Source organism: Oryctolagus cuniculus, chromosome 16 (assembly GCF_964237555.1).
Source record: "Oryctolagus cuniculus chromosome 16, mOryCun1.1, whole genome shotgun sequence".
Taxonomy (NCBI): domain Eukaryota; kingdom Metazoa; phylum Chordata; class Mammalia; order Lagomorpha; family Leporidae; genus Oryctolagus; species Oryctolagus cuniculus.
This window is the reverse complement of record NC_091447.1, coordinates 42,524,496-42,549,065: the sequence shown is the minus strand read 5'-3', so window position 1 is coordinate 42,549,065 and position 24,570 is coordinate 42,524,496. Positions and strand designations below refer to the sequence as shown.

Here is a 24,570-nt window from a genome sequence, read left to right as displayed (position 1 = left end):
TGGTACATTGGAAGAAAGCTTTCTCTGTAGAGCAGCGTGTAATTCTGTGTAGACTTTGTTGTGTCTCAGAGGCCTGTTACTCTGTGTTGAAGGAAACAGAATGATTTAAATTTTTTTTTTCTGTGCATACTTGTTAGGCCTAGAGTTAGCTGTCTCTTTGTTACTTATTAATTGGTGTTCTGATCCTTGTTTAAGAGGCATTACAGTTTTTGGATTCTGTGGCTTGTGGTTGCAGTGGAAACAGTGAGGTGTTTTTATGAGGGGCTTTAAGAAAAAATGTTTGCAGTCTGATGGCTTCTGTGGTTGTCTAAGGAGGAAGACTATCCTGGGGCAATACAGCTATGCCTGGAATGTCAGAATGCGGCCAGCACCTTCAAGCATTACAGCTGTATCAGGTAAGCTTGCACCAAAGCCCAAAGCTGATTCTAGCACCAGTTTTATGTAGGAGTCTTGTAACACACAATGTTAATAAATGTTTAAAGTTCATATCAAATGTTCTGGTAGCATTCATGTTGGTAAATGGGCAGTACAGTAAAGTTAATAGAATAGCAGTTCTTAAGCAGTGAAAGATCATAGCCTCCACTTTTATGTCGTATCTTGTTGAAATTCTTTCTTTCTAGTCTTTCTGATATGGCTGATCTTATTTTTATAGAATAGTACACAAGAATAAGCTCATCTGTTTACTTCTCCATTGCACCTCTTGGAAACTTGTCTCCCTCAACTCTGCCCGTCCTATAAATATTGAGGGTGGTATTGCTGGCTCCTTCTAACATCCTGATGGTTCATGTGTCTGCCACAATGTGATAAGTCTTTTGGAAAATTTGCTTTTCGTTTAGATAATAGTCATCCTTGTGATATTTAAGTGATTACATATTTGATATTGGTGTCTTGTACAATTATAAGATGTATAGTGCAAAAGTGATGCTGCATCTTTTGCTTATTAATAGATTTTTGGTTTGCTTATAATGAAGGTTTTGTATTACTTGTGACAGTATCTTGGGAGTCTCTGTTTCCGAGGTATGATTTCCATCATCACTATAAATCCATCACAAATAAATATACCATCTAAATAAAATAATGTGCTTGTCAAGCAAATGCATTTTCCAATTCAGTCTATATCCATTAGAGAATGCAGCTGCTTTGTCTCTCCTGTTATGGAAATTCTGGCGGTGAACATGACTCATTAGTGTTATAGATGTTGATTGGGGGTATCTGAAAAATGAAAGGATTATGGTAGAGGAAAACAGAAATACAATTTTTAAAAAATATTTTTATTTATTCTTTATTCGAGAGGTAGAATTTCAGAGAGAGAGAGGGAGAGACAGAGTGAGAGGTCTTCCATCCACTGGTTTTCTCCCCAAATGGCTGCAATGGCCAGAGGTGGGCCAATTTGAAGCCAGGAACTTCCTCTGAGACTCCCACGTGGTTGCATGGGCCCAAGCACTTGCGCCATATTCTGCCGCTTTTCCAGGCCACAGTGGAGAGCTGGATCAGAAAAAGAGCAGCCAGGATTTGAAACAGTGCCCATATGGGATGCTGGTGCCGCAGGCAGGGGCTTAGCCTACTAACCCACAGTGCCAGCCCCTAATACAGTTTTTAATTAATGTTTTTCTTTTAACTTTTTAATATTCTCATATATAGGACTTTCCTGGGTATAGGTGTGGGGCAAGATATTTTCCTCCTAGAGGAAATATTCATGTTTTTTTTTTCCCTTAGGATTATGCAGATTGAGATAACACTTTCTGTTTGCTCAGGACACACATAACATGCGGTACTAGTGATGTTTTAGTTTTGTCCATTTTGAGAGAAATTGTTACTAAAAACTTGACAGTATCATTTATACTTATTAGATTGAGTAAATGGGGAATTAGCTCTAGTATGTTGAGTGTATTTGGACTTTTTTTTTTTTTTTTTGACAGGCAGAGTGGACAGTGAGAGAGAGAGACAGAGAGAAAGGTCTTCCTTTTGCCATTGGTTCACCCTCCAATGGCTGCCGCGGCCGGCGCACCACGCTGATCCAAAGGCAGGAGCCAGGTGTTTCTCCTGGTCTCCCATGGGGTGCAGGGCCCAAGTACTTGGGCCATCCTCCACTGCACTCCCTGGCCACAGCAGAGAGCCAGCCTGGAAGAGGGGCAACTGAGACAGAATCCCGCGCCCCAACCGGGACTAGAACCCGGTGTGCCAGCGCCGCAAGGCGGAGGATTAGCCTAGTGAGCCGCTTCGCTGGCTGACATTCTTGACATATTCCGGATCCTAAGAAAACATGTAGCACCCATCTGGTTCATTTTGTGCTGTTACATCTGTGTAGTGATAACAGCTTCTTTATTGGGTGAAATTAATTCCAGCAGTTCTACATCTCTTCAGTGTTTACTATATGCAGTTGTCTGCTTTGGAATTGTCAGCACACTGGTGGCCCACACATAATGTGATCAGCATGATCTGTGGGGTTACAGAGAAACCTTAACTGTCAAGAAGGACCCACATTGAAGAAGACTCAAGTGGAATAGGGCTCTAGAGAGAGGAAGTTGAGCATGTAGTGGGGGCCCTGAGATCTCACTGTGGGAGCTGGAGGCATTAGTCAAGCCAAACATGAGGGGCTGTGGATACCAAATTCTGGGCACTGTGAGTTAAATCTTCATCACAGAGAAGCCAAGTAAAATAAGAACTGAAAATGCACATTGGTTGGATGTATATAACAACAGTGAAGTCACACTTGACTTTTGGGGGACAGATCTGATGGGAGTTGATTGACATGCAAGTTTAAGGTAAGGAAATTTTGTGAAAAAGAGAGAAAATCCAGGGGGAGAAACCTTGATGGAAAGGAGTGAAAGGTTGAAAATGAAATAGAGAACATGATACATTGAGGCTTTGCAGGGAAAGCAGCAGAGACTGACTTTGAAAAAGTCACCATCTGTTATCATAGTGAAGAATGAGTGTGGCAGGAGATTGAGGGAGCATGACATGCTGAAACTTTATAGTTTCCATTAATCAAAAATTGTGTTTTAGCTGTGCTAAAGTTAACATCTTACATGATGAGAATTAGCCATAAAAAAGGTCTTTGAAAGAAATTCTCATTTGGGCTTTTAAAAGTTAACAATGGAGGGGACTGTGTTGTGGGTTAACAGGTAAAGCCACCGCCTGCAATGCTGGCATCCCATATGGGCTCCGGTTTGAGTCCCAGCTGCTCCACTTCTAATTCAGCTCCCTTCTGATGCACCTGGGAATTTCAGTGGAGGATGGCCCAGGTTCTGGGGTCCTTGCACCCACATGGGAGACCCGGATAAAGCTCATGGCTCCTGACATCAGCCTGACTCAGCCCTAGCTGTTGCGACCATCTGGGGAGTGAACCAGTGAATGGAAAATCTCTGTTTCTTTGTTTCTCCCTCTCTCTATAACTCTGACTTTCAAATAAATAAGGAATTTTTTTTAAATGCAGCTAAACTAGTTTTAAAAAATGAAACAAAAGTTAACATGGAGGTGTTATTGTTTGTTTATTTGTTTGTTTTTGTTAATAAGTGGAGGTATGACTACAGTTATCAGCCAGCGTAAAAAGTTGGAGATTGAAAAGATCTATAATGGTAGTTTAGATTTATAATTGTTTTAGGTAATACAGTGTATGACAGGCCTGCTGTATTTTTTATGAAATTGGCTTCTGTTCTTTAGTTTTTCCTTTTCTTTTTTCTTTTTTTTTTTTTTTTTTTAATTTGTTTGAGAAGCAGAGAGAGAGAGAGAGAGAGGAGGAGGAGAGAGTAGGAGAGAGTTCCCATTTCCTGGTTCACTCCCCAGATGCCTGCATGGTTGAAGTTGGGAGCTGGGAATGCAGTCAAGTCTCCCATGTGGGTGTCAGGAACCCAGTTAATTGAGCCATCATTGCTGCTTCTTGGGAGGTGCACATTAGCTGGAAACTGAAATCAGGAGCCAGAGCTGAGACTGGAATCCAGGCATTCCTGTGTGGGATGTAGACATTTTAACCACTATGCCAAATGCCTGCCCCAGCATATATTTACATGTATGAGTGAACATGAAATCCTAAGAAAAATTTGTCTTTGCAAACAGACAACAATATATATCTCAAATACATTCACATCCCAAAGAAATCATTGTAAAGAGATCTTATCTTAGATTTCCCAGGAAAACTATCAGAGTTAGTTTTTAGCTTGGTGGTTTGTTGGAAGTGTCATGGTGGCTCTGAGGGCAGAGCTGTTTGTTGAAGGTATTTGTGGTGGTGACAGCCCCATCACCAGCAGGTCTTCTCTCCCGCATACTGGCAGTTTCCTTTGCTAGCTACTGTTCAGCCTGCCTAGTGCCAGACCCCCTTTCCCTTCACATGTTATTTTGATTCTTACTTAGGAGAGCATAAGTTTGTTCACTTATTTGTGTCTTTAATTTAAAGTTTTAAGTTGATTCACACACTTAAGAATTATATATCAAATTATAATTGTATATATATATTTGTGGCATACAAAGTGATGTGATTTTTGAATACAATGTGGAGTGATTAAATCAATCCAATTAGCCTGTCATCCCAACTCTGACATTTTGATATTATGATAACATTTGATATTTATTCTCTTAGTAATATTGGAATATATAGTACTGAGTTGTTAGCCATATTCATTGTGCAGTGCAATAGATCTCAAAGACAAACAAGCAAACACACAATAATCCCAAACCATATATAGTACTGAGTTGTTAGCCATATTCATTGTGCAGTGCAATAGATCTCAAAAACAAACAAGCAAACACACAATAATCCCAAACCATATTCTTCCCATCTGAGGCTTTCTACCCTTGGTATGCCATCCCTAGCCACTGTTCTCTGCTTCTGTGAGTTGTTTTAGAATCTGCATGTAAGTGAGTACACTGCTTTTGTAAGTAACGTGATGTGGGATGTAGGGACAGGTTACTGTATGTGTGGGACAAATGGAGTCCACAAACACAAAATCCACTGTATTCTAACATCCTTTTATTTGTGTTTATTAATTAGATGCTCCTGTTTTCTGCCATGTATTTTTTCTTTCTTTTTTTTTTTTTTTTTTTTTTCCCCTCTGGTCATCTAAAACACAAATTGGAGTTGCGCTGATCCAAAGCCAGGAGCCAGAAGCTTCCTCTGGATCTCCCATGCGGGTGCGGGGGCCCAAGGACTTGGGCCATCTTCTACTGCTTTTCCAGGCCATAGCAGAGAGCTGGAATGGAAGTGGAGCAGCCAGGAGTAGAACTGGCGCTCATATGGGATGCTGGCACTGCAGGCGGTGGCTTTAACTGCTACGCCACAGCATCAGCCCCATGTACCCATTCTTGAGCCTTCTGGTTGGGCCTGTTCAGAAAGGATTCCGCAACAGATTAAAAGTTAATTTAATTGACCTGACCTGACTTGTAGAATTAAATCAAAGGCGAGATTTAACTTTTGCTTGGACCTGCATAATTCAGAGGAAAAAAATCATTTGACACTCTGGTAATCATTGGAATAGTAATTGATTTCTAACTGAATTTACATAGTCTCATTTTTTTTCAACACGCAAATCTGGTGTTCATTCCTATTAATGGCTAGAAAGTGTTAAATATATTCTTTTTAGTGATCTCTTTAAGTTAAGACAACCACTTATGTTTTAGAGCATTTTTGGACTCTGATGTGATTTTTAAAAAAATATTTGTATTTCAAAGCAAGTTCATATATACAATGTACCTGCTCATCTACTTTTTAACTTTTCTTTGGTAGATTATATATTCTTTTCTTCAAGTCACATCACTCCTTTATTTGGAAATAAGGTTTTTAGTATCAGGAAGAGACTCTGTGGCCCAAAGAGAGGTACTTGGGATAGATTACATATATATAATGTCTCAGGGCTGCCTCTTATGATCCTGAAAGTCAGAAAAACAGAATTCACATATTTGCTTCCTTATAAAGAGGCATTGACTATATCTAGCATGTCTCAGATTATGTGACTGTAGTTTCATATATGAAATGACAAGTAATAATATGATGTACTCAGTTTTTTTAGAAAAAGTGAAAGGAAACTGGTACCTCTTCTGTCCCTGTATCTTCCTTGGGATGTGCTGTGTTTCAGCATTTTTAATAAAAGCTACTGAAATACCAATTTTGTTCACTGTTATAGCTGACAGAGAACATTTTTACGCTATTTGACAGTTCTTGAATTGATTGACAGAGTCATATAGTTGGGACTTACTGGGAGTAAGAATCAGAATGTATTTATGTCAAAGTGCTTCTGGGAGTGAAGCATTTCATTTCTTTTTCTCTTGAAGTGTATCTTAATTAGTTTCAAGAAAAGATTTAAAAGTCAAAACTGCTTTATTATTCTTTTATTTCATTTGAAAGAAACTACTTGAGGGGACTGAGGGCATTGTATGTATGTGCCAAAAGTTCTGGGTACTATGAGAACGGGTTTTTTGAGTACTGTGCTTTAATAGACAGATGTATTTAATGTCTTGTAATCTCAACAGTACCCTTTTATGTTTTTTCATCCAACTATGAATTTTCCAGATTTGTGAAAGTTGGAGGTTGTAGAACCTCTGTAAACCACACAGTGAGCAAAGCCTTCGCCAACAAATATAACCTGTGCTAGGGACTTTTCTTTCCCTGTTGCCTTGGTTCTTTTCTAGCAAGATGTGCTTTCCTTCTCTTTGTCTAGTCTTGGCCAGGGCCCATCAGGAGCCCTGTTTACTGTGTGAGTGTTGAGTGTTTCCTCTGGGTCACCAGGCCTGTAAGCTAGATCCATTGCCTTGTTGTTTGGTGTCCTTGGCCCAAAGTGTTGAGATCATGCTGATTTGAACCCATCTGCACTCCTTATTTTTTTATTTAACTTGTTTTCCTCTGCCTCATCCTCTCAATGTAACATTGTTTAAAAATAAGACAGAATAATATTTGCACATGGCAAAAAAATAGTCGGTTCTTAAAATGTAAAGTTTTTCCTTTTCTCTCTTTTTTTTAATTTTTGACTAAAGTTTTCCTTCTGCCCCATCCACCATTCCCTTTCTTACAAGTGTCTTCTACAGTGAATTAATTTTTCTCTAAGTAGATTTCATTGTAATTTTATTTATTTATTTATTTTTACTTTTTTTTTTTTTTTTTTTTTTTGACAGGCAGAGTGGTCAGTGAGAGAGAGAGACAGAGAGAAAGATCTTCCGTTGCCATTGGTTCACCCTCCAATGGCCACCGTGGCCGGAGCGCTGCAGCCGGCGCACCGCGCTGATCCGATGGCAGGAGCCAGGTGCTTCTCCTGGTCTCCCATGGGGTGCAGGGCCCAAGCACTTGGGCCATCCTCCACTGCACTCCCGGGCCACAGCAGAGAGCTGGCCTGGAAGAGGGGCAACCGGGACAGAATCCGGCACCCCGACTGGGACTAGAACCCAGTGTGCCAGCACTGCAAGGCGGAGGATTAGCCTAGTGAGCCGCGGCGCCAGCCATGTAATTTCAGATATCATACTAGAATATCTTTTTCCCGGGGTAGCACTATAGATAGGTATCAGTTGATGTCTCATCTGCTTCAGACTATCAATTAGAGATAGGAATTTGGTGTACTTCCTTTGTTGTCTTCCCTTTTCCATCTTCCAGGTGTTGTTAATGAAACTGTTGTTTTTACTTGGTGAATTTTATATCACTTGCATTCTTTTTGCAACTCTAATTAAATCTCCTATGCTTTTTCAAAAGTTTGCTTCCAAAAATTTAATCTAATAGATTTCATTTATTGTATCATGATTATTTAAATACATATTTTTAAAGGGTTTATTTGAAAGGTAGAGTTACAGAGAGAAGATGGGAAGGGGGAAGAGAGAGAGAGATACACAACTCAAATGGTCACAACAGCCAGGGCTGGACCAGGCCAAAGCCTATAGTCTGCAGCTCTGTCTGGGTCTCCATGTAGGTAGCATGGGCACAAGCACTTGGGCCATCTAATGCTGCCTTTCCAGGTGCATTAACAGGGAGCTGAATGGGAAGTACAGCAACCAGGACTTGAACCAGTGTTCATATGGGATGTGGGCATTGCAGTTGGTGGCTTAGCCCACTGTACCATGACGCCAGCCCCATGATTATTCAGATATTATCTGCAGAACTGAGTAGAGTGATTGAACTTATATAAGGAAAATAATTCTGATCTCTAAATGAAAATCAAGGTTGAGTAGTATTTGTTTAATTTCTGTTGAACATTTTTCACATTTTTAAAAGATCCTACTTAACTTCCATCATGTCTTATGTGATATTCTTGTGTATTCCTTGTCCTCTTTTGTTATAGATTGTCTTTTAAAAAAGGGATACAAAGGAGGTAAACTGATTTTGGAATAATACAGGTTATACACATGATTCAAAGAACAATTATTTTCTCCAGAAAAATGAAAGTCATTACTCAGTTGTCTGAGCACTGTGTTTGTATATTTATGTGTGTCTGTGTATTTATGTATGAGTGTGTGTTTGTGTGTGTGTGTATAAATCTTTCTTCCCTTTACTTTGGATATTTATGAAATTCTTCGGTTAAACTGTGATACAGGGACATTAAACTTTGTCTTTAAAGGGCCAGATCATAAGTATTTTAGGCTTCACAGACCATAAGGTCTTTGTTGCAAGTATTCATCTCCCCTCTTCTAAGTCCAAAACAAATAGATGTGGTTTTATTCTGATAAAACTTTATTTTGAAACAGGCTGCTGGCTTGAGTTTTACCTGTGGCCTCTGATTTCTGCTATAGAATTGCAGTTCATAAAATTAATTGTTTTGAACATTCAGTATCCTCAGTGATAGACTCAGAGCTTTGGATTGAAAGATTGTGTTGTAGGTTAGGTCAGGGCTTTTTGAAGAAAGCACAGGCAGTGATCTGGCTGGACCTAGAGAATTTTGTTACTGTCTGGTCATATGATGGTGCCTTAATGTTACTGGTTTAGGTTCATAGTGTTTGAAAGTCAGATTTTTCTCTGAAGTTCTGTTAAATTCTCTGCTTCTTTGAGTAGACTGAAACCACTGGACTGTGCTGGGAGCTAGACATGCTAGCATTTCCAGGATCTGTGAATATAGAGGGTAAACTTGGACGTCTACTTACCTAAAGTTCATTCAGAAAGTTTTAGAACTTTACTGATCCATGTACAAACATATGTCATTTGGTAATTGGCGTTCAGTATCTAATAGAATCCTGAAACACTATGGCTAAAAGCAAATTTTTTTTTTTTAATCAAGCTCACCTTCAATAAGAAATTAATATTTGTCTTTTTAGGACTGTTTATTTCACTAAGCATAATGGTTTCTAGTTGGATCCATTTTGGTAAAAAAGACAGGATTTCATTTTTAAATTTTTTATGGCAGAGTAATACTCCATAGTGTATATGTACCACATTTTCTTTATCTGATCGTCAGTTGATGGATATCTGGGTTGATTCCATATCTTAGCTAATGTGAATTGAGCTGCTACAGACAGGGGAAAACAGGTAACTCTTTCATATGTTGATTTCATTTCCTTTGGATATATCATATGTTTTCCCTGATTTGTGGTAATTAATATACAGAGCACAAAAAAGGTAATGTATAAGAGTGAATTGACATTTTGAAATGTGATTATTGGTACAGCTCTTTCCTATACTATTGAAGAGCAATGGTTTTTCTACTTACTACTTGTTGAATTCTTTATTTGGTGGAGGGTTAAGCTTGTGATTATAAAATAAATTGAAAGTATGTCATTGTAAAAATTAAGACAAAATAAGAAAGGGAGGAGGAGGAAGGGTGGAAGTGTGGGCAGAAAGGAGGGTAGGGAGGAAGTATCATTGTGCTTTTAATCTGGGTGTATGAAATACATGGAATTCGTTCACTTCATATAAATAAAAAAATTTAGCTTAAAAAAAAGAAATTGATGTCCAAGGATATTGAGGGACTTTTCCTTAAATCATTAAATTACAGACCAGGAAGCACTCATTAAGAGGGTGATTATCTCTGGGCCATCTTGTCTTTTTGTACAATGAAGTTTGAATAAAATATTGATTTATGTGCAACCTTTCTAGGACTCATTTTTGTGAATATGTGCTTTTCCTATGTCAGCTATTTAAAAAGAACATTATTAATTAGTTATTTGTAGATATGTTATCTTCAATATTTTCTGCAGTGATGTTAAAAATGCTCTGTAGAATTGTTTGATTCATTCCATTCAGCTTGCAGATAGCTTTTAAAAGCTTTTAGCCTTCCATCTTAGAACCAGTGATTTTTTTTTAAACCCTAATGTAGCTTTTATTTATCAACATGTTTATGAGTAGCTCCTTTCAACATGCTTTGATTAATTGACTAAAATGGCTTGAATCCACTATTCTAAATGACAGGGCTTCTTTAAAAGCTGTGCATTTAATGCCCACTCCTTAATCACATAATTTTTATATATGTGTTTTTAAATTAGTAATAAATTGTCTATCTGCAGTTGTAGATTTTGAAAACATTTTTAATGAAACCAAGTTTTTTGTCATCTTCTACATGTGATTTACATTACTATGTTTGCATTAACTCTTATTACATAAGATACAGAATCATGTAACTGTTAATAAGCACATTAAAACCAACCTGTAGATTTATTGTAATTTCATATACACTAAAGCTCCTTTTTTTTTGGACAGAGAAGCTGAAGAAACCATTACTCTCACCCATGAATGAATTTAGATGTATTTCTTTTTCCTGTAAATCTCAAAGATTGCATAAGGAACGTGTTTACTAGCCAGGAGTCACCATTATGCGTGTTGTCCTTGTCTGTCTGTGTCTGGGTTTCTAGCCTCAGCCTTGGCTGAGCTGTTGAACTCCATATGGCAGGGGTGAAAGTGATTTTAGCACAGCTCATCTGTTTCCTGCTAAGGCATCTGCAGACCCAGAGTCTAGTAAAATGGTCTTCTTCTTTCCTTCTGTCTCTGTAGTTTTATTTATTGAGGTAGAAAATAGGGACTGAGGGATGATGGTAACATGTGGCTGTTTTTGTTTGAATTACAAATTTGACTCACAGATACTTATTACCTGCTGTGAGTCAGGTAGTAAGTTTAGTCCTAGGGAGTCACTAGGAGATAAGCCAGAGTCTCTTGGAGGCTTGGGCTCCAGAGACAAAGTCACAATCTGACTTACTATAATATAGGGTACTGTAGACAGTATCGTGCAACTTATGGAGGAGTTAGCAGGGGAGGGGTGCCCAGAGAAGATGGCATTTAAATTGGGACTGGAAAGATAGGTGGACTTTGGCACGTGAGAAAAGGCAAAGGCATATTTTCGTTATTGTGAACAGTATATGCAACCATGAAAGGTGTGACTTGGGTTTGTTTAGGGAACTGCTGCTACTGTGAATTGAGCTGCAATAAACATGGGGGTACAGATAACTCTTTCATATGCTGATTCCATTTCTCATGAGTAAATTCCCAGGAGTGGGATGGCTGGGTCATATGGTAGGTCTGTATTCAGGTTTCTGAGGTGTCTCCTTACTGTATTCCATGGTGGCTTTATCAGTTAACATTCTCACCAACAGTGAATTGGGGTACCTTTATCCCTACATCCTTGGCCAGCAATTGTTGTTTGTTGATTTCTGTATGAAAGCCATTCTATCAGGGGTTTTGATTTGCATTTCCCTGATGGCTGGTGATCCTGAGCATTTTTTCATGTGTTTGTTGGCCATTTTGATTTCCCCTTTCGAAAAAATGTCTAAGTCCTTCATCCATTTCTTAACTGGGTTGTTTTATTGTTGTTGAGTTTCTTGATCTTTTTATATATTCTGGTTATTAATCTTTTATCATTTGTGTAGTTTGCAAATAATTTCTTAGATTCAGTCAGTTGCTTGTTAACTCTGCTGAGTGTTTCTTTTGTAGTATAGAAGCTTCTCAATTTGATGTAATCCCATTTGTCAATTTTGGCTTTGATTCCTGTGCCTCTGGGGTCTTTTCCAAGAACTCTTAGCCTATGCCAATGTCTTGCAGGGTTTCCTCAAGGTTCTCTAATAATTTGATGGTATCAGGTCATCGATTAGGTCTTTAATCCATTTTGAGTGATTTTTGTGTAAGATGTAAGGTGAGGGTCTTGCTTAATACTTTTGCATGTGAAAATCCAGTTTTCCCAGCACCATTTGTTGAAGAGACTGTACTTTCTCCAGGGATTGATTTTAGCTCCTTTGTCAAAGATAAGTTGGTTATAGATGCATGGATTGATTTCTAGCATTTCTATTCTGTTCCATCAGTCTGTCCATCTGTTTTTGTCCAGTACCATGCTGTTTTGTTTATAACTGCCCTGTAGTATGTCTTGACATCTGGTATTGTGATGCCTCCAGCTCTGTTTTTGTTGTAGAAGATTACTTTAGGTATTCTGGGTCTTCTCTGTTTCCATATAAATTTCAGCATTATTTTTTCTAGATCTGAGAAGAATGTCCTTGGTATTTTGATTGGTATCGCATTGAATCTGTAAATTGCTTTCGGCAGTATGGACATTTTGATAATGTTGATTCTTCCAATCTGTGAACATGGGAGATTTTTCCATTTTTTTGTATGGAAGGGCAGGTGTGGTGGGAAGAATCACTATATTCCTAAAGTTGTACTTATGAACTGTATGAAGTTTATACTCCTTAAATAAAAGGTTTCTTTGGGGGAAAAATAAATAAATAATTTAGGCAAAAGATAAAAATGCTTCAGTTAGAAAACTGGGACAGTATAATGTGGGTGATTATGGGAAATACTGAAAGGGTAGAATCAGCAGGATTTCATTTCCGGTTACCTCATGAAGAGAGGAAGCATTAAAGGTGACCCAGAGATTTCTGGCGTGCATGGGGTGGATGCTGATGCTGTGAACCAAGATAATGAACATGGGAGAAGGAGTGATTCTGGGGTAGAGAAGATATCGATGTTTGTTTGTTTGTTTTTAGTTCTGTTTGTCGTGCGATAATTGTATGTGTTTATGGCTGCTTTGGTAACCACTATTCTACTTTTAACTTCTGAGATAACTTTTTTAGATTCTGATACGGGCAGGGTCATTTGGTATTTGCCTTTCTGTGCTTGACTTACTTCTCTTGATGTAATTTCTTTCTTTTTTTTTTTTTTTAAGATTTATTTATTTAATTTGAAAGTCAAGGTTACACAGAGAGAGATGGAGAGGCAGAGAGAGAAAAGTCTTCCATCCACTGGTTCACTCCCCAATTGGCTGCAAAGGCCAGAGCTGTGCCGATCCAAAGACAGGAGCCAGGAGTTTCCTCTGGGTCTCAAGGGGTACAGAGGCCCAAGGACTTGGGCCATCTTCTACTGCTTTCCCAGGCCAGAGCAGAGAGCTGGATGGGAAGTGGAGCAGTCGGGACTAGAACTGGCACCCATATGGGATTCCGGCAGTGCAGGCAGCGGCATTACCTGCTAAACCACAGCACAGGCCCCAGGATTTCATCCGTTTTAATGGCTCCATAGTATTCTATTGTGTACCACCTTCTCTTTATCTAGGCATCCTTTGTTTTGGAGTGTGAAGGATTGGGTGAAACATTTATTTAATTCTTTTTAACGTCCTTTCGGTATGGTGTTTTGAAACTTTTAGCTCTCATTCATTCATTCATTCATTCATTGTTTTTTGGACAGGAATTGGCCTATATTTTTTTTTTTTCCCAAGGAAAATCTTAAAATGCGTCCTACAAATACTCCCTTAACTTGTATATGAATTTGATTGCATTTCTGGCATAATTTCCTGGTTAGAGATCTTAATTTTTTTCAATAAGATATTAATCCTATATAGTTGATTATTGAAGGATATTGTTTTGCTTTTAGTTTTTACTAGGGAATATAATCTCCAGTCCTCAACTTCAGTCTGAAGTATGCTTATGATAAATAGTATTTGTAAAACAGTGACTCAGTTCCTTTAGATTTTTGGACGTTTATCTTTGAGACTATCAAAAACTGGATACTTATATTCTATTGGATTTATTTTTCTGACAGACTGATTTATCTATCTCTGTTTATCTGTGTCTCTATGTCTTACTCTGGTGTGACCTCCTCAGCTTGCACTGAGAGACTCTGTCAAAAGCCAGTACAAGGAACTTGTTACTGGATGTGCTGCCAGGGTATTGGTAGAGGTGTTATGCCTTAGGAGACAACAAGTCCACTTTATTAAGATTGGCAGAATTAACTTAATGTCAGCAAAAATGGTTTTAGTTTCTTTGTTGTGTTTCGATTGTTCCCCCTCTTTAGTTGTTTGAATAATATGGATAATATTATGAAATCATGTACTGTGGCCTTCCTTATTTATTATACTCTGGCTGCTAGGAATTCAAGAACCAAATTAATAATCACAGATAACAGTTGTGGAAAACTTTCTCAGATTTTGGTGTGTTAAATTACATTTTTCACTTGTTCTTACTGTTTTAAAAACTGAATCTCAATCTATTTTGTTAAATATTTTCCATATGATTGTATTTTGTTGGCTATCATAAATCTTTTTTAGTAATGAGATATAATAATTTAATGTCAATTCTGTTTTTTAAATTGACCTACAGATAATTAGACAAATAAGCCCAGGTTCAATTTCATATGCTAAATGTATAGCTCGGTGAATTTCTGCAAAATAAACATAGCCATGTGACACACCAAGGAATAGACAGAGAGCATTGTGAGTGCCCCAGAACCTTCCTGCCTGCCCGCGTTGTCTCTGGGTGTCCCTGTTCTGCCTTCTGTCACTAACATTTTGCTTGTTTAGAATTTTAAATGAGCAGAATAATACATTGTGTACTCTTATTAGTATTTCTGGGTATTTGTTTTTAAATGGTATTTAAAAATTTTCATTTTCTAATCATTTGTTCCCAGTATATAGAAATTAATCTTAGTTTTTAAACTTTACTTTTTAATTATACTTTTATCTTAAAAATTGCCATAATTTTTCATTCTTTAGTTCTCAGTTTTATCCATGAGTTCTTTAAGATTTTCTGCTCATATGTATTTTGCTGCTAATAATGATCTTATCTATTTTGTACTCTAATGTTTTCCCTTGTATTTCTTTCTCTTGTTTTACTGGATGTCTATAGAATCAGCAGCCCATCATGCTGTTCATACTATTGGTTCTTGATTATGTTTATTATTGATGCAGCTGACATGTATTTATTTAGTACTTAGATTGTCTTTTTTAAAGATGGGCACATCTGGCCGGCGCCGCGGCTCAATATGCTAATTATCTGCCTAGTGGTGCCGGCACACCAGGTTCTAGTCCTGGTCGGGGTGCCGGATTCTGTCCTGGTTGCCCCTCTTCCAGGCCAGCTCTCTGCTATGGCCAGGGAGTGCAGTGGAGGATGGCCCAAGTCCTTGTGCCTTGCACCCCATGGGAGACCAGGAGAAGCACCTGGCTCCTGCCTTTGGATTAGCACGGTGCGCCGGCCACAGCGCGCGGGCCGCGGCGGCCATTGGAGGGTGAACCAACGGCAAAGGAAGACCTTTCTCTCTGTCTCTTTCTCTCTTACTGTCCACTCTGCCTGTAAAAAAAAAAAAAGAAAAGAAAAGAAAAAAAAGATGGGTACATCTAACTCTCTGTTTTATTTACTAGTGAACTGAATTCAAAGCTGCAAGACACTTTAGAGCAAATTGAGGTAAGAAGGTTTTGTCCCGATAGAATTAAAAAGGAGAGAACAATCCAACATGGGAAGCAGGATACACAGCAGACTCATAGAATGGCAGATATCCTAAACAGCACTCTGGCCTCAGAATCAGCCTGTAAGGCATTCGGATCTGGCTAAAAAGCCCATGAGAGTATTTCAGGCATGGAAAGCCAAGACACTCTGGTAAAAAACAAACAAACAAACAAAAAAGCAAAAAAAAATGACTTAAATGAAAGATCTCTGTGAGTGAGATACCAGCGGAAAGATTGGGCCATCAAAGAAGGAGGTACCTTTCTCTGAAGGGAGGAGAGAACTTCCACTTTGACTATGACCTTGTCTAAATAAGATTGGAGTTGGTGAACTCAAGAGGCTTCCATAGCCTTGGCAACTCATGACAAGAGCCTAGGGTGATAACTGACGTCATAAATAAGAGTGTCAATTGTTAAATCAACAGCAGGAGTCACTGTGCACTTACTCCCCATGTAGGATCTCTGTCCTTAATGTGTTGTGCTATGTTAATTAATGGTATAACTAGTACTCAAACATTACTTTATACTTTGTGTTTCTGTGTGGGTGCAAACTGTTGAAATCTTTACTTAATATATACTAAATTGATATCTGTATATAAAGAGAATTGAAAATGAGTTGATGCGAATGGAATGGGAGAGGGAGAGGGAGATGGGATGGTTGCAGGTGGGAGGGAAGTTATGGGGGGAAAAAGCTGCTATAATCCAAAAGTTGTATTTTGGAAATTTATATTTATTAAATAAAAGTTAAAAAAAAAGGTTTGTCATAAATGACTTTTCTTTCCAAGCTTTTTCTGAATGGCACAACTGCAACATTGTGTTTTAAGTTTGGCATCCTAACTGGTGTTTCCAGATCACTACAATTTGTTGTTTTTTTCATTTGGAGTACCTAAATGTAAGCTCAATAAGACTTTTGGAATTATGGGACCTTAAAACAGGGATATAATCAGTCATGGGTATATCCAATGGCCAACTTACTTTCCATGTATTGATTATATTTTATCAACCACTTCTCTTTTAGTGAATTAATTTATCCATAATTAATGGTTGATGAAAACTCTCCTACAGAGTCCTAATTCTCATAGTAGAGTTATTTCATCAGTGCATTAAAAATCTAGAAACAGGAAAGGAAAATATGTGTTGCTGTGAACATGAAGCCTTTTACCTCCCACACACATTTTCGGAGTTCATCTCTCACCTTGGCAGTCTTTGCGAAGCAGGGTTTTCATTTCAGTAAATTTAATAGGAATTATTTGATTTCTTCTGCTTTTAATTTTGTTGAGTTTAGGCTTTCAAAAGTCTTGTGAAGGTAGTTTCTGATCACAAGTAATTCTTTGCTAACTGTAAGAAGGCCAAGTTTTTGATAATCACAGAAACAAATGCTTTTAATCCCTAAAGTAAAAAATTTTCTGAATATTTTTAATGATGATTTTCTATGAGAGCTCAGTATTTCTTTACTGTCTACATATAATACTACTCTACACCTCTGTAAAAAATTGTTATATAAAAATGAAATAATTGAAATAGAAGTTCATAAACAAATAGTGCTTTTATATAGAAAAGCTTAAACCTCGAGATGTGTACTTTCAAGGTCGATGGGTTTTTTTGAGAATTACTTGTCAATGATTACAGAAAGATTGCTTTTCAGTATTACCTGAAATCAGTTCATATAGTTGTAAGATATTACCAGATGTTTGACGAAATATAAAGTTCAGTAAAGATAAAATAAAATTTCTTTAGAAACTGTTCAACTATTTTGTTTCCCTTGGAAAGAGTAGACATAGGTTTCATGGTATAAAAACTCACATGTTAATGATATTTAGTAAAGTAGATTATAATTGCTAATAAATTGCAACTCCAATTTATTTCTATTTCATTTAAACTTGTTTTTGACTACTAAATCCAGTGTGATAATAAATATATTTAGATACTAATTAAAAGTGAGAGATTAGTCCAAATATTTTCTTGAAAACAGTATGTCTTAATCACTATTCATTTCTTCTTTTAATTCCCTAGGAGCAATTGGATGTGGCTCTTTCTAAAATCTGCAAGAATTTTGACATTAACCATTATACCAAGGTTCAACAAGCTTATCGACTGCTCGGAAAAACACAGGTTAGTTTCAAAAGGATGTTTGCTTTTTTTCTTAATCAGGAATCTCCTGACCTTGAAGATTGTTTTAGATCTGAATATTATTAATGTAATATTCTCATGAAGTTTCATTTAATAAAGTACATGTTTATGCTGAATTAATGGTAGTGATATAATTTGCATAAATTGAGTATATGTAGTGTAATTAAAACATTACAAATGTTTGGAACTAAGAAATAATTTTCAGGCCCAGTATTTTCACAATTGTATACATCTTAAAAAAAAAACATAGGAGTGGATGTTGGCACAGTGTTTAAGATGGTGCTTGGAATGCCTGTTTCCCACATCTGAGTGTGCGGTTCATGTCCTGGCACCCTGGGAGGCAGCAGATAATGGCCCAGGTGTTTGAGTCCTTGCCTCATAAATGGGAGACCTGGATTGAGTTCCTAGTTCCTGCCTTCAGTCCTGCCTAGTCCAGCTGCTGGAAGCAGTTGGGGAGTGCAACATGGATGGGAGATATCTTTGTCTCTGTCTTTCAAAATAAATCAAACAAAAATCTAAAAACAAAATGTTTTATAAAATAATTCATTGGCAGATGATATGTATTCTCTCTTACCACATCTGTTGATCCAGAAACATGATTTCTTAGTTTGGGCCTTAATGGGTTTCTAGACTGGCCAGCCACAACCACTCAAGATAATATGTAACTCTTGTGCATTGACCTATAAAAGAGGTCCATTGCATTTACCGGATTTTTCATGGAGTTCTATTATTCTAGTATTCACTGAATGCCATAACTTTTCTCATTATCATGGCTTTCCATACTCTTAATGCCCAAAGATTTCCTTGAAAAACTTGCACTAGGGGCCAAGGTGTGAAAGTTGTGTCTTCTGTATGTCCAGAATTATATATTTGCCTAGATAACACTTGAACATGATGAGTGTAAAGGTTTTCTTCCCTTCAGTGGTCCTCTCTCTAAAAAGGAAATTTAAGGCTTTATCAAACTCTATTAACCTTTTGAAATCTCATTAAATAATTTTGACAGTTTGTTGTTCTTTACAAATTTTCATGTCTTGGCCTGTACCTTGGAAACAATAAAGACACTTCGAAATTTTGAGGAATATTTTTAAAGATCTTCAAAATTGGGATAACTTCTAATTTTCCCCATAAGATTAAGTCTTACATTCCTTGAAAATTGTTACCTACTGTGTACATTGCTCCAGGGGCCTCTGTATGAGCCCTAATATATCTTCTTTTTTTTTTTTTTTTTTTTTTTTTTGACAGGCAGAGTGGACAGTGAGAGAGAGGCAGAGAGAAAGGTCTTCCTTTGCTGTTGGTTCACCCTCCCATGTCCGCTGCGGCCAGTGCGCCGCGCTGATCTGAAGCCAGGAGCCAGGTGCTTCTCCTGGTCTCCCGTGCAGGTGCAGGGCCCAAGGACTTGGGCCATCCTCCACTGCGCTCCCTGGCCATAGCAGAGAGCTGGCCTGGAAGAGGGGCAACCGGGACAGAATCCGGCGCCCCGACCGAGGCTAGAACCCGGGTTGCCGGTGCCGCAAGGCGGAGGATTAGCCTAGTGAGCCGCGGCGCCGGCTGAGCCCTAATATATTTTACCTTCCAGTGAGATCTATAAACATTAAAGAAATGAATGGAGGCCGGCACCGTGGCTCACTAGGCTAATCCTCCACCTGCGGCGCCGGCACTCCGGGTTCTAGTCCCGGTTGGGGCGCCGGATTCTGTCCTGATTGCTCCTCTTCCAGTCCAGCTCTCTGCTGTGGCCCGGGAGTGCAGTGGAGGATGGCCCAAGTGCTTGGGCCCCGCACCTGCATGGGAGACCAGGAGGAAGCACCTGGCTCCTGGCTTCAGATTGGTGTGAAGTGCCGGCCGTGGCAGCCATTTGTGGGGGGTGAACCAACGGAAGGAAGACCTTTCTCTCTGTCTCTCTCTCTCTCACTGTCTAACTCTGCCTGTCAAAACAAAACAAAACAAAAGAAATGAATGGAAGTGATGTCAGGTAGTTACAAGTGGTAGAATGGAATATAAATCAGGGTGAGTGGGTAGAGTGAGGGGAAGTGCTGATTTACAGAGGATAGTCGGGAAAGGTTTCTCGGAGGTGGCAACCATAGAGAAGTGCCCTGGATCACGTAAGGGAACGAGCATCTGATGGCACATCCAGAGCCATCATTAGGCCTGGCATGTGTGAGGAAGAGCGGGCTGAGTGTCGGCTGTAAATACAGAGCCACAGAATGGCATTGGTCATGCAGATTTCTCTCAAGTGGGACACTGTCATGGTGATTTGGGTTATGTGCAGACTACAGTCCATCCTGGGGATAGTAGTGATCTTTGTTCTATAGCTAAATTTGGAAAGGTTTTTTCCCTTGAGTTTTTTCAATCGGTTGAAATTTTTTCATTTTAATAAATAAATCATGTTGTAATAAATACTGAAATTATGCTGTATGTTTTTCTTTTCATAGACAGCAATGGATCAACTTCATATGCACTTCACCCAAGCCATTCACAATACTGTGTTTCAAGTCGTTCTTGGTTACGTGGAGCTCTGTGCGTGCAATACAGATACGAAATTCCAAAAGCTGCAGTATAAAGATCTCTGTACAGTACGTAGTCACCGAATTCCTGTTTTTATATCTCACTCACAGATTTTACATTCATGTTCCCCTTTCTTCACACCTGCTATTGGAAGATGCTACTAAAATAAAAACAAATGGTTTCCCAGGTTTTTTTTTTTTTTTTTTTTTCCCTTCCTTCCATATTATTCTTCCTAGAGAAACAAGAAAGCTGACACAAATAATAATGGCTGCCAAGACTGAAGAGTTATTGCTTTTAAATGGACTCTGCCTTCTCATGGCTTCTTTTAATCCTGTCCCTCGGGCCCTGAATTTTCTTCTGTGATTCCATCTTGGGTGCTTCTGAGCAACTGCTTTGCTGGTTTTCCCTACAGGCTTCCACTCAATCTTTCTGTGCTGTTTCGTAACCAGTTTTTCCTTTTCATTCTTGAAGGCTCATAGGTCTTTAGGTAATAGAACCGAGCAGGTGGGAGTGGACCAGCTTGGGCTCTGTGAAGGAGGTCTCACAGTGTGTGTGAGGAAAAGAACCAGTGGCAGTTGAGTGGTAGTGCCATTTGCTTTTACAGAGAAGGCTGGCAAGGAGCAGGCCTGCATTGGAAAGTGATGGGTTTTGTTTGTTAGAGATCCAGGTGGACTTGCTGAGGAGGCAGTTTGATAAAAGAACCTGGGGAGATAGAACCTGAGGTTGTGGATGTGAGAGTGGTCAGCCATGATACTGGATTAGGAGTTTGCTGAGGAACAGGGCGATGAGGAAGACCTGAGAGAGGCGGTGGCCTGTGACACTCAGGAATTAGGGCAGGAGAGACTGAGGAAGAGCAGCTGGCTGGCTAAGAGAAGAGGCATGGCGGTGTCCCTGCAGCCTGGAGAAGGAAGCGTTTGAGGAAGGACGGAGCATGAGCACGTGTCAGGTGCTGCTGAGTGTCTGGAAGTGGGGATGTTACAGGATTGACCACTAGATGTGACATGTGGAGACCACTGTTTACCCTGCTCTCTTTAAATCTCGAACATTCTTGAGTTTTCTGTAATGTCAACAAAGGAAGTTTTAACAGTTCTAAGAAATAGATATCTACTCTTTTAATTGTGTCTAGGTGTAAGTGTGAAGTTAAGCTAATCTTCATTCTCCATGGAGTTAGTCAAAAGCACTGGTCATATATCTTGGCATCTGGAGTTTTCTTACTTGAAGTACAACAAATATTCTGGAAAAGGGAAATTATATGTTATATATGTAGATATAAAATTAGAGATTAAGTCAATGAAAAGGGAAGGTTATAGGTTGAAACGTTTTCAAATAATTTCATAAATCATGTAGAGTATTTTCTTACATTTTATGATTATGGACTTTAATTGTGACATAATCATACAGTTACATCTCTAAATGTCTATTTCAAGTATAGTCATCATTTCCTAAATTTTAATAATTTGAAATTGTTTATTTTCTTATTCATAAATGTTCTTAAGTTGATAGTATGTACTTTAAAATTAAATATCCAGTCACATTTATTTTTGATTCTGTTAATGTTATTTTCACTAGTAGATGATGTAAGTGGTAGCTTATTGCAAATTAACCATTTTTCTGTTAAAGCAGAATTAGTAACTAAAACATTTTAAGTGAAATAGGCTTTTGTCCTTCCATCTTCTTTGCTGCAGTTAAATCGTGTGTGTTTTTGTATGTGTGTGCGCGCGTATATGTATATGGTGTTTTGTTGACTTTTATACACTTTTAAAAGTCAAAGACCTTTGTGCTCATGCTTATTAAGAAAGTCTTCTGTATTCCCCTAAATTGAAGATGCAGATATTCTTGACTTACAACTTTTTATGAATAACAATTTGTGCTCAAGATGTTTAACATACTGTTATGTTTCTTCTGAATTTCCCTCCTGTTTTGAAGTAAGCTGACGTTTGGAAATAGTTGTGCCTATTTAAGTGATCAGATGACAAACAACCTGTGCTTCTTCATTTCAATGTGAGCACACACTTGTTAAAATTACCCTTGAGAAACTTCTGGCACATCATCATGAAATTATCCATGTATGTGTGATATGAGGTATATATAATTAAGAAGCGAAATGATTTATTAATATACCAGAGCTTAGTCATAGAAAACATATGCACGGAACAGCAGGCACATTTGTTAATGTTCACCCAACACAGTTGTAAACTTTGCTTTTTATTTGAGCTGTGCTAAAACATGAGTTGAGGTGATTTGGGTTTAAAGTGATGGGGATAAGTAGCAAATGTTAGTGGTTTCATGGAGAAATTTCTTTTGAAGAAAGGAGTTAACTTCGTAAGGTAAAGATTTTGATGCATAAATAGTTCATTTTCTTTGGCACTATTTTTAATAAAAAATTGGGTAACTTCAGAAGTTATTCCAGCCCATCTAGAGGTCACACTGGAACTTCTAGACAGTGGTGCCTTGGAAAGACAGGTGTACAGCTATCTTTTTGAGGCCTAATCAAGTGTTAATTTATTTCATTTCTTTAAATTGTATTTTATGTGTTAAACCAGATAAGAGTAGGAAGAAATTACTTCTCACCAGTCCTATTTCTTCATTATTTAATTTGGTGAAAAGTTGTGAACATTTAGCAAGTAGATTCTATAAAAGGAAATGGTTAGCTCAGGAGAAGAAAAATAGAGGGACCCTATAAAGTTGAATAAAGAAGCTAATGAAAGGAAATTTAAGTATTTATCTGATGAGAACAAATAGCATGACTGGCATTTCAAAATTTGGGCAAGGGAGATATGTATGCAGGAGCTTTGTATTAGAGTGTAAGGCTCTTAACTTTTCAATATGTGGCAGTGGGGGATCATTTTAGCCCCTCATTAAAAGTAACTGAAAATAATTATTGAAGACATACTTATGTGAGAACACATGTGGCATAGAGTTTTGGGCAAGCGGGAAACAGTAAAATCCCCTGGAGACGTGCAAAGAATGTTGACTGTGAAATATTTTGGAAATGAAAAAGGTGAACCCAGGCATTGTGACCGTGTATTTTCTCTGCACAGCAGAATATTTTGAATGGATATTATAATCATAAGAATAGTTCAAAAGTAACATTGAAAATTAAGGTAAAGGAATGATAACATAGTAGGAAGCAGATGCAGTTCCTGTGAACAGGGAATGACTGTGCTTCCTTTAAATGAAAAGAGATTGGAATAAAAAAGGTAATCTTCGGTTTGCCTTATTCATAATATCATTTAATTAATTAGCTTAAAATTTTTTTAAAGATTTTATTTATTTATTTGAGAGGTAGAGTTACAGAGAGAGAGAGGGAGAGACAGAGAGAAAGGTCTTCCACCCAGTGGCTCACTCTCCAAATGGCCTCTACGGCTGGAGCTGGACCGATCTGAAGCCAGAAGCCAGGAGTTTCTTCCAGGTCTCCCATGCAGGTGCAGGGGCCTAAGCACTTGAGCCATATTTTACTGCTTTCCCAGGCCATAGCAGAGAAGTGGATTGAAAGAGGAGCAGTCGGGACGCAAACTGGCACCCATGAGGGATGCTGGCGCCACAGACGGAGACTTAGCCTACAGTGCCACAGCACTGTTCCCATTATTTAATTTATTTATTTGAAAAGCAGAGAGCTAGAGTAACAGACAAAACATTTCCCATCCACTGATTCACTCTCCCACTGCCTGCAGTGGCAGTGCTGGGCTGGGACTAAAACTGGGAGCCAAGAACTTAATCCAGGCCTCCTCCCACTTAGGGCAGGAACCCTGTTATTTTAGCCATCACCGCTACCTCCCAGGGTCTGCATCAGCAGGATTCTGGAGTAAGACGCCACAACTAGGAATCCAACCCAATTACTCTGATGGGAGTCCATAATTATCTTAACTACTAGGCCTAACAGTCACCCCCATAGTTTATTTTAAAACATCCTAAGATATTGTCCTAAATGAGTAGATTGAAATTGGATTAATTATTATTATTTTTTCTTTAAATACCCACGCAAAGAAGTCTGGGGCAAAATTAGTGCTTTTTTATTTTTAAACTCTGGTTCACTGAACCCAGAGTTCTTAAGGCTAGCAGTATCCTATCCCTTTAAGAAATTTCTGACACCTATTTTCTTTTAGCATTGCTGAGTTTATAAGTTTTCTTGGTTTTGAACTTTTGGAAATCATTTTGCAGTTGAATGTATTTTTTTCCTCTACTAATCCATGTTTTCTAAATTAGAAACATAGTTTTTTTTTTTTTATAGTTTATCTTTCAGTCTGGTTTCCCTATTTTCTTTCTTTTTTTTTTTTTTTTTTTTTTGACAGGCAGAGTGGACAGTGAGAGAGAGAGACAGAGAGAAAGGTCTTCCTTTGCCGTTGGTTCA

The 24,570-nt window shown here is 38.3% G+C and overlaps 1 protein-coding gene across 3 annotated transcripts in view; it reads left to right on the top strand.

Moving 5' to 3' along the window:
• VPS50 (VPS50 subunit of EARP/GARPII complex) overlaps positions 1–24,570 on the top strand; it is a 114,843-nt gene that overhangs the window by 24,465 nt on the left and 65,808 nt on the right. For all 3 annotated transcript variants that reach the window (XM_070059817.1, XM_008261723.4, XM_051852990.2), the window contains 4 exons: positions 313–395; positions 15,507–15,549; positions 17,601–17,699; positions 20,147–20,287. In XM_070059817.1, the coding sequence (XP_069915918.1) occupies positions 313–395; positions 15,507–15,549; positions 17,601–17,699; positions 20,147–20,287 (366 nt within the window). The remainder of the gene's footprint in view (positions 1–312; positions 396–15,506; positions 15,550–17,600; positions 17,700–20,146; positions 20,288–24,570) is intronic.